Source organism: Aotus nancymaae, unplaced genomic scaffold, assembly GCF_030222135.1.
Source record: "Aotus nancymaae isolate 86718 unplaced genomic scaffold, 86718_ANA_hifiasm-v0.15.2.pri h1tg000008l, whole genome shotgun sequence".
In the NCBI taxonomy this organism is placed as follows: Eukaryota; Metazoa; Chordata; class Mammalia; order Primates; family Aotidae; genus Aotus; species Aotus nancymaae.
Genome location: NW_026988419.1, coordinates 60504425 through 60514908, shown reverse-complemented (window position 1 = coordinate 60514908; position 10484 = coordinate 60504425). Strand labels below are relative to the sequence as shown.

Sequence of the window (10484 nt, the reverse complement as noted above, 5' to 3'; positions counted from 1 at the left end):
GAAATCATATGTGCTCTATATGATTGCCATTAATTGTTCAAATATGTACCTCAGTTGTTAAAAATTTTAACTTAACAACTAATTTTTACTTAAAACTAATTTTAACTTAAAGCTAATTTTTAAGTTAAAAATTAGCTAGGCATGGTGGTGCGTGCCTCTAGTCCCAGCTACTCTTACATTATAAGACAAAAACCTTAGAGTCTCTCAAGCCTCTTGCTTCCTGACTTGCTTAAGCAACTTATCTAATGGAATGAATAGAGGTCTTTCAGAACCCTTTGCTTTCCTCCTTGCCCTGATCCTTTAACACACATTTCCTAATCTCCACTTTCTGATTTATTTCTTCTGTTTCCTAGGATTCTGGTGCAGTTTCTCTTTTCATATCTGGGGATAGGTACAGAATAAACATTTGTATTGTAAGTGCATGATGTTTCACTTCAAATCACAAATGAGACAAGGCAGATTGGACAGAAGATTCATCCATCTTTTTATCTCTAATTACTTTTCATAAACCACAAGAAGTTATAACCAGTGAGGCACCACTCAAGGAAAAGCTTGATTACATAAGGTTGTTGTTTAATGATATTTTAAAAAACATACAATCCTCTCTTTAAAAATTCCCATATTCTCAGGCTGGGCACAGTGGCTCATACTTATGATCCTAGCACTTCGGGAGGCAGAGGTGGGTGGATCCCTTGAGCTCAGGAGTTCCAGACCAGCCTGGGCAAATATTTTTAAAAATACATTTAAAAATTAGCTAGGCATGGTGGTGCATGCCTCTAGTCCCAGCTACTCAGGAGACTGAGGTGGGAGGATGGCTTGAGCTGGGGAAGTTTAAGCTACAGTAAGCTGTGATCATGCCACCGCACTTCATCCTGGATGACAGAGCAAGATCCTGTCTCAAAACTAAATAAACAAGTAAATAAATAAATATTCTTGACACTAGTGATGTTCCCAGCACTGAGAATACTCACATGGCCCTGGCGATTGGAGCTTCAGGTAAAAACATTATTGCAACTTCCGACAGAGGGAAGGGAAGAATTTTTGTTGTTTCTAAACACAAATGTGAGAAATAATTAACTAATGAAAAATAAATTATAAGGCCCCTGTCATGAGTTCTTGGCATGTTAGTCTTGGAATTCTAAATCACTAAAAGTAACAGTTCAGATTCTCAGAGAAAAGATTGTATACTTGGAAAGACCACAGGCAAGACAAACGGAAACACTTATTGCCAAGAAAAGCACACATATAGCAAGATATATTTGTTGCATGTGAAAAGGATATGCAGGTGAGCATTGGTGTTCCTTTTGTATTGGCCCTGAGGTTTATTGTTTTAGGAGGATTTAATCAAGTCAACTTTGAAAGCATCTGCTCCTCGTAAGAAGGATTCATTTTGTCAAATCAGGAGGAATCAAAGAACAATCTTGCTCCTTTGTGATAGGTTTTGTGCCCAAATAGATCACTGATTTCCAGATTTCCAAAACCAAACTCCAGTTGATGAGAGGAAATAAAACTGTTAACAAACAGATTAATTTATGGGGCTTGAACAATTATTCTGTTCTTGTTTAACTATAGGTTTTAGGTGGCACATATCAGTGGCTTTAAAGGACAAGCCAGTATCAAGAGATTTGAACATATGTTTTTTCACAACTTAAAACTCAACCAGGTTAATATGCCTTGTGCCAGATTCTCTCAGAACACAAACTTCTCCCTAGTGCTTCAGTAACTTGGCTAATTCAGTGCAGGTGTGTGTGTCTATGCACCTCTGTGTGTTTGATGGTTAATAGAAATGGGTAGAGTTAAGCTATTTGTGTTCAGCTCAAAAATTTGAAGTCCAGTGCTTAAGAAAAAATACCAAGGCTGGCTGGACATGGTGGCTCACTCCCAGCACTTTGGGAGGCCGAGGCATGAGGATTGCTTCAGCCCAGAAGTTCAAGACCAGCCTGGGCAACATGACTCTACAAAAAATACAAAAATTAGCTGGGCATGGTGGCACATGCATTTAGTGCCAGCCACTCTGGAGGCTGAGGTGGGCGGATCAGCCTGGGAGGTTGAGGCTGCAGTCTGTCTCGAAAGAAAGAAAGAAAAGAAAGAAAGAAAAGGAAAGAGAGAGAGGGATGGAGGGAGGGAAGGAGGGAAGGAAGGTCTAAGTTGTACTCTTTAAAATAATTGTTACTTTAAATAAAATATTTGACAAAACAATAGAAATATAGAGCATCACAACCCAAATTCCATTTAAATTCATACCTGATGAGTATGTAAGCCTCTTATGCAAAGGCAAATATCTTTCTCTATTTCCCATCTTTTCTATTCAATCATTGGAGCACTGGAATTGACCCAATGAAATGTCAAATCTAAGGCATCTTGTAGTGCCTGGTATGTTGTACACGTTCAATGAATGTTAGCTACTACCTTTTCCTTTCTCTGGATTTCCTATTGCCTTTTAAATTTTTGATCCAAACAACACAGTTTAAGCATACAATAATTACATAATCTTATTTGATGAAACTGCTAATGTTGTGTATGTATTATTCTCTCCTTGTATTAGTTTCTTCTTGTTGCTGTAACAAATTGCCACACACTTGGTTGCTTTAAACAATACAAACATTATCTTACAGTTTTGTAGTTCAGATGTCTAAAAAGAGTCTCAGTAGGCCAAAATCAAGGTGCTGACAGGGCTGTGTTTCTCCCTGGAAGCTGCCACAGAAAGTCTGGTTTTTTCACCTTTCCTAGATTTTAGAGACTGTCCACGTTCCTTCCATCTTCAAAGTCAGCAATGGCCAAGTCTTTTTCACATTGCATCGCTCTGACACTCTGACTTCTGCCTCCCACTCTCACATTTAAGGACCCTCGTGATTTCATTGATCCCACTAGTCAGCAGCAGCATCTTACACACTGTAAACTTCATATATGTCTAATATTTTTCTCTGTATTTCTCATAGCAACAAGAATAGTTCTTACTATGTGTTTTTGGTTGTTTTTTAAGCTAATGGAATAAGAGTTCTAAAAGGGCAGTCTGAAAAGCTCTGGTGATCTTTGACTTTCAGGTGGTATGCAAGTTGCATTAAAATTCAACTCAGAAAAATATATAGCTTAGAAAATCCAAAAGAACAGTTTTTAATATTACAAACACATTTGTAACATATAAAAAAAGGAAATTTTAATGACATTGCTCAACAAAATAAGGGAGTAAGCCAAAGATGAAGACATGGGACTTGGAAAGACAATATAGGCCAGGGGAGAAGGGAGTTCTTAGCATACAGCAGCCTGGACACAAGCCAGATATAAGCCTGAGAATACAGTAGAGATATGGCTAAAATGATTATAATGGAACTGCTAGATTACTTGGTATGTCCAAATGTACTGGGAGGATATTTATGTCCTTCAGAGAGTTTGATGATGACTCACAGCAAATTAATCAAAAAAAAATATGAGGAAAGTATTGTACCATAAAGAAAATGTATTTATCATATACCATGTAGCTTAGCTGTGAATAATATTAACAAATGATAATAATGTAAACACTGAATATTGGTTGAATGAAAATTATGTCAAAACTGCATAGGAAGATGAATAGAGAAAGATGCACCAGGGGGTGGGGGAGGTGGGGGTTATATGTGGGTAAGAATCAAATTCTCATCTACCATAGTAGGAAGTCAGAAAAAAAATTAAAATACTAGAAGAAACAGCTAAAAGTAAGATATAATTAGTGGTGAGGTTCAGGATGGGACCCTTCTATTATTATTTGACTGTGTAAATGATATTTGTGTGTTATTTTGGCCAAAATTACAATTAAGACAAAAATTTACATTATTTTGAAAAGAAAAAAGCAGTGATTATTTACAAAGGCAAAATCCCTGCAAGTGTTCTTTTCTTTCTTCCCCTTTCCCTTTCCCTCCCTCCCTCCCTCCCTTCCTTTTTTTTCTGCCTCTGGCAAGTAGTAGTTTCCAGAAACTTTTATTCTAACTGAAGTGATTTTATTGTTGTTGTTCTTTGGTTCCAGAAATTGAAAGACTTCAGTATGACTTAGCCAATTAATAAACACAACTTGCTGCAATGAGACAGGCCAGGTAAGGCCCTCGGACAGTGCCTGTACAAAATGATTAGGAAGGCCGGGCACAGTGGCTCATGCTTGTAATCCCAACACTTTAGGAGGCTAAGGCGGGTTGATCACAAGATCAGAAGTTCGAGATCAGCCTGGCCAATATGGTGAAACCCTGTCTCTACTAAAAATACAGAAAACTAGCCAGGCATGGTGGCATGTGCCTGTAGTCCAAGCTACTTGGGAGGCTGAGGCAGGGGAATCACTTGAACCCAGGAGGCAGAAGTTGCAGTGAACTGAGATTGCACCACTGCACTCCAGCCTGGGCAATAGAGTGAGACTCCGTCTCAAAAACAAAACAAAACAAAACAAAATGATCAGGAAAAACTGTACTAGAAGTGGCAAGGTGTTATAGGAAGAATACTACCAGAGATAAAGATAATATTGAAAAGGAAACATTCTTGCTTATATTTCTGTCAAACCAAACTATTCCAAGTTATCCATGTGTTGTACTTGCCTAAGCTACCGATTCTTCATATATACTTTATGAACCAACCAAAATTAGTCCTGTCACTCCTGGTATTACCTTTTTTACCTTATTTGTAGGAAGCTTTCCATACTTAATGGAGTTTTTAATAATTAATAGAATGACATATCTAGAGCAGATAATTTAGTTGAAATTAAGCTTGGGTAGAGCCTCTTACCTCCTTCCTGCTATCTTAGTTTTTCCCTCTCACTGGCTTCCAGTCTAACTGTGATGAGCACATGGTCAGGCAATGACTCAAGAGACAGGGAGACAAGATATTTAAAATCAGAACTGTTCCAGGATTTCCAGCAAATACAGCTCTCAGTTGTGTAGGTTTCTTTTAATGTGCCAAGGTTTGGGGCAAGATGATAAATTCACAGGTTATTTTTCTTCTATTTGTTTTCTGGGTTAAGAGGCTCCAATACTCATTATACATTTTCCCATGAAGTTGCCCAGTTGGTTTAGCTGATTCCAGAAAAAGGTGTCTGGATGCAGAAGAAGTTGCAGCAACCAGCCCCAAAATTCCAGTCAAAGAATGGCTGGCTATTGATACAACCCGAGGCAAAGCAACTGTTTCTTTCCATGACTAAACAATGACAATGAGTCTGTTCTATTGCCGTTCATTCATTCAGACAGTATTTATTCAGCATCCTAGTGCCTGGCACTGTTCTAGATACTGGGGACACAGCTGTAGATACAGTGACACAATTCTGCCTAATTTTATCCTTTTCAGATGCAACCAGGAAAATTAAGAAGAGGCCTTTTTGCAGGCTGTCGGGAAGATGGCGGACATTCGTGCCTGCCAAAAGCAGCCGACCATCTTTCAGAACAAGAAGAGGGTCCTGCTGGGAGAAACTGGCAAGGAGAAGCTCCCGTGGTCCTACAAGAACATCGGTCTGGGCTTCAAGACACCCAAAGACACTACTGAGGGCACCTACATTGACAACAAATGCCCCTTCACTGGTAACATCTCCATTCGAGGGCGGATCCTCTCTGGCGTAGTGACAAAGATGAAGACGCAGAGGACCACTGTCATCCGCCGAGACTACCTGCACTACATCCGCAAGTACAACTGCTTCGAGAAGCGCCACAAGAACATGTCCGTGCACCTGTCCCCCTGCTTCAGGGACGTCCAGATCGGTGACATCGTGACAGTGGGTGAGTGCCGGCCCCTGAGCAAGACTGTGCGCTTCAACATGCTCGAGGTCACCAAGGCCGCCGGCACCAAGAAGCAGTTCCAGAAGTTCTGAGGCTGGACGTCGGTCCACTCTCCACAATCAAATAAAGTTATTTTCTCATTCCTCCCCTCCAAAAAAAAAAAAAAAGAAAAGAAAAGAAAAAAAGAAAATTAAGAAGCGTACAGTTGAATTTCCCACGCCAATCAAAATCCAATCCAGATTTTGCCAATTTTTATTTGGCAGCATTTAACCAAAAGTTTCATAGGAAAGAGGCTTTCTTACGAATTTGCAATGTTCCCAGATTCTGATCCTTCAGAAAAAAACAAACTATTTCTGCAGTACTTTGTCCTCTTCTGTGTGTTCCACTACCATTCCACATCTCAGATAAAGAACTAAATTCCATGAAAAGCCACAACTACCTTCTAGTAGAAATCAGTCCGTAATAATATTACACTTGCACAAATTGAAATGGGGTTAAAAGCTCGCACTGTGGATTCTTAGATTTCTTGCTAAGCTGGAAGCTTTTATGGGGCTCAGTTTAAATTGAGAGGCAGAGTTTAGACCCTTTTGTTACTTAAGAGACTGAGAAAATTAGCAAGTCCAAGGCAAATCTTTTTTGATTACTGAACTATTACAAATGCCTCCCGGCCAAAGAATAACCTTTCTCTAGAGAGCAATGTTCAGCAGGACCTTTTGCTTAAATTCATAAAATCTGTTAAAGCAAATCTCTCACATTTCCATTAAGTCAGTAAATTACTTCTAGGGGAAAAGGATAAAATGCTGGTGATAAAATGGCTGGACTATATTAATGATGGGAGGTGGGGTTGCAGAGGTGGAAGAATTTATGCCACATTTACAGTGCAGAGAATTTCAGCCTTTTTCACGTGTTGGGCTAAATGTAAATGATGTCACCTCCTCCTCCCTGAGTGAGAGGCAAAGTTATCAGGACTCAGAGCGTTCACAGACCACGTTCTGTGGCTGACATTATAATGACTACAAGGTTATTTCTTTCCACAGCTATTCTCTTGGAAATTTTTTCAAGATTTTATTGTACATGGGAAAAATGCATAATGCTTACAGAAACAAGGGCCTAGCTACATTCTTGCTACTGGATTATTGTCATTCTATCTCAATGCTGATTGAAATCCAAGACTTTGTATCGAAGTCTTAATGAGATGCTGGCAAATATCCTTCTGCCCCACTGGAAATGTAATCTTTCTATTGAACATTTTGTACCAGTGAATTTCATCTGCAATAGCATTTTGCATTTGAATCAGAGAGGTCACTGCTTGAGAGCAGACCATGTGGTACTGACTTGGTTCACTTTTGGTGAAATTGATCCCTAAAGGTTGAAAGTGTAGTAGTGAGTCATTAAAATTAGCTCATCACTTCGTTCAGATGATTAAAGTCATAATACCACTGTGCAATCTGTTATATTTCTAAATATCAGATTTTCCTATAAAAATGACCTGCCGAATCTCATGTCCACAGTGCTTCAATTAGTTTGAATTAGTATATTATCTTTTAATGCATCTTGTTTATTTACATTAGATTTACTTAGGGAAACTCATGCATATCATAACAGTTGTCTCTAAAATGGTAGTATTTTTCTACCTTTTTCTCAGTTTCGTGTGAGTGAAGTAGTTTACGCTGTAAACATAGGCTAAAATGTAAAGTAGAAATACTCTCTCCCTTGCCTAACCATCAACATTTTCTTGGCCTTTGGACAGTTAGGTATCAAGGAAAAGTGCTAAATTGTACTCTTGTTTGCTAAGGTTGAGATAGCAGGAAAGGAAGCATCTATTAATAACTATGGTCTATTATGCAGTTAAGAAGCAATAACAAAACACATTTTCAAGTATTTGGCTTGGTAGTTAAATTATTTATTTCATGTCTATAAGCAATAAAGCATATCAAGGTAGGAAATGAATATATATATATATACACACACACATACATATATATATGTATGCATGTTTTTAAAGTAAATGTATGCCACCAAAATATAAAAACTGTTGCTTTTCATGCTGTGCTAATATCAAAAGACTGAGCATTTAACTGCTATATGGACATGGCTTTTCAAGTAAATTTGCAAATCAAAAAGGCCTAGCATTGCCTTCTTTGAATTCACTTAAATAATGGCAGCTTACTGTTCTATGCAATATGATCAAGTTAATCAAAAGATAAATAGAACTACAAGAGATTTACCTATATTAAGAGACCAAAAGATTGGGCTATAAAACCCAATTATTGGTATTCCAAATGTGGAAGAAATTCAAGCAAGCATGAAGCTAGTAAATAATGGAAGAATTTTAACTTTGAGTAAAAATAAAACCTATTACAATTTCAGAATGGTAAGTTCATTACCCTCATAATGTAATAACCTTGTTATGATGCTGTTAGGTATACAGAAATAAACTGAAAATTTTGGTATGATTATTTAAAAGGCCAAATGAATTTTCTATAAGTAGAAAACATTATACAAATATTTAAATGGACCTATTGCAATTTTCAATATACATTTAAAATAATGCTGTACAAATACTTTGTATTTCAATTATTTATTTTAAAAATTTTATATATATATATTTTTTATTTCAGTAGCTTTGGGGATACAAGTGATTTTTGGTTACATGAAAAATTGTATAATGGTGAAGCTGAGCTTTTAGTGTACTGTCACCTGAATAGTGTACATGGTATCTAATATGTAGTTTTTTATCCCTCACCCCCTCCTATGCACCCACCTCCTGAGTCTCCAGTGTCCATTATACCACTCTGTATGCCTTTTTTATAAATACTTTTAACCAGCAAGTCCATGTTTCAGAAATTACACTAAGGAAATTATGAGTTTAATAAGAAGGTTTAAAGGAATTTAGCTACAGTTATCATTGTGCTTTTAATTATAACAACAAAAACTTAGAAAAGCCTCAGAATCTCACACTAATGATTTGGTTGTGTATATTACTTATAATATAGAACATATAGTTTCTATATAATAGAGTATGATATAGCATTTAGAAATGATGTTGCAAAAATATAATTGCAGAAGTGTATTTGTTGATATGCAAATGTACATGCAATGTTACACCATGTCAAAAAAAAAAAGCCCAATTTACACAAGTGTTTACAGAGAATGATCCTATGTATATGAATATATGTGTGTGTATGTGTGTTTGTGTGTGTGTGTGTTCAGGAAAATTAGTCACCAAAATATTGAGTGGTGATCTCTGAGGGGTGGGTTATACGTGATTTTATTTTCATTTTCTTTCTGTATTTTTAATTTGCATAATTTTTTAAAAATTGCAAATACAACAGGAATAAACTGTTCCATAGTGCCAGAAATGTCATACAGTATATTATTCTAAGTAGAATCAAATCTGTCTGTCACTAATCTCTAAAAATTGAGGGAATCCAATTTTAGTAATTTTTGAAACTGCTCCCTTCTCTTGGGATTATAAAATTGGAGAAGGGCCTCTGCTCTTCAGTTAATTGTGGTTAGCACTCCTGATTCTCCTTGCCACAGTAGCATGGTTCATGCAAAAGTGGGTGACTCTGCTGGGGTGGCCACTTGCTCTGTACTCAACATGGCTATGGGAACATTCTCTAGGGTTTAGTGCTATGAGTTTATTCTGTAGGCACCCATGTGCCCCTTTAATTTTTTGGTGGTACTGGTGGGGGATTGGGAGAGAGATGCTGTCTCTTTCTCTCTTTTCCCCCCCTAAATTAACAGTATTAAACAACAGCAACAAAACAATAAAGAAGATATTATTAGTCAATTTTTTAAAAAGTGAATTACCCTGTTATGGCTGAGTGTGGTGGCTCATACCTGTAATCCCAGCACTTTAGGAGGCTGAGGTGGGTGGATCTTCTGAGGACAGGCGTTTCAGACCAGCCTAACCAATATGGTGAAACCCCGTCTCTACTAAAAATACAAAAAATAGCCAGCCGTGGTGGCATACGCCTGTAATCCCAGCTATTCGGGAGACTGAGGCAGGAGAATTGCTTGAACCCGGGAGACAGAGGTGGCACTGAGTTAAGGTGGCACCACCACACTCCAGACTGGGTGACAGAGCAAGACACTAACAAAAACAAACAAACAAACAAAAAAAGTAAATTACCCTGTTTTGCCTCTCACTTAAAAAAAAATTGTTAATGATATTGCTGTGGCTCAAATGTGTACCCCAAAGATCATGCGTTAGAAACATAATCCCCACTGAAACAGTGTTGGGAGGTGGGGTCTAATAAGAAGAAATTAGGGGCAGGGAGCAGTGGCTCATGCCTGTAATCCCAGCACTTTGGGAGGCTGAGGTGGGCGGATCACCTGAGGTCAGGAATTCAAGACCAGCCTGGCGAACATGGTGAAATCCCATCTGTACTAAAAATACAAAAGTTACTGCACTCCATCCTGGGTAATGGCAAGATTCTGTCCAAACTAAGGAGAGGAGAGAGGAGGGGAGAGGAGGGGAGAGGAGGGGAGGGTAGGGGAGAGTAGGGGAGGGGAAGAGAGAAAGGTTACAAGGGCAGTGCCCTCACACATGGGGTAATGTTATCTCAGGAGTGGGTTGGTTATTGAGAGTGGGCTTGTTATAAAAATGAGTTTAGTCTCTTCTTGCTCTCTTGAGTTCTCTGTCTGTGTCTTTCATCATAGGATGACATAGCAAAAGGGACCTTGCCAGATGCCAGCACCTTGATATTGAACTTCTCAGCCTCCAGAACTGTGAGAAATAAATTTTTCTTTATA

The 10484-nt window shown here is 38.1% G+C and overlaps 1 protein-coding gene across 1 annotated transcript; it reads left to right on the top strand.

Moving 5' to 3' along the window:
* The first annotated feature begins 5347 nt into the window (after positions 1–5347).
* Positions 5348–5815, top strand: LOC105724034 (small ribosomal subunit protein uS17-like). The gene has a single exon (XM_012462343.3). It carries the CDS (start codon positions 5348–5350, stop codon positions 5813–5815), a length of 468 nt encoding a protein of 155 aa, XP_012317766.1.
* The last annotated feature ends 4669 nt before the right edge of the window (positions 5816–10484 follow it).

What these genes read in the sequence shown, in the direction of transcription:
- LOC105724034 (XM_012462343.3), top strand. Translation starts at nt 5,348, where the DNA reads ATGGCGGACATTCGTGCCTGCCAAAAGCAGCCGACCATCTTTCAGAAC.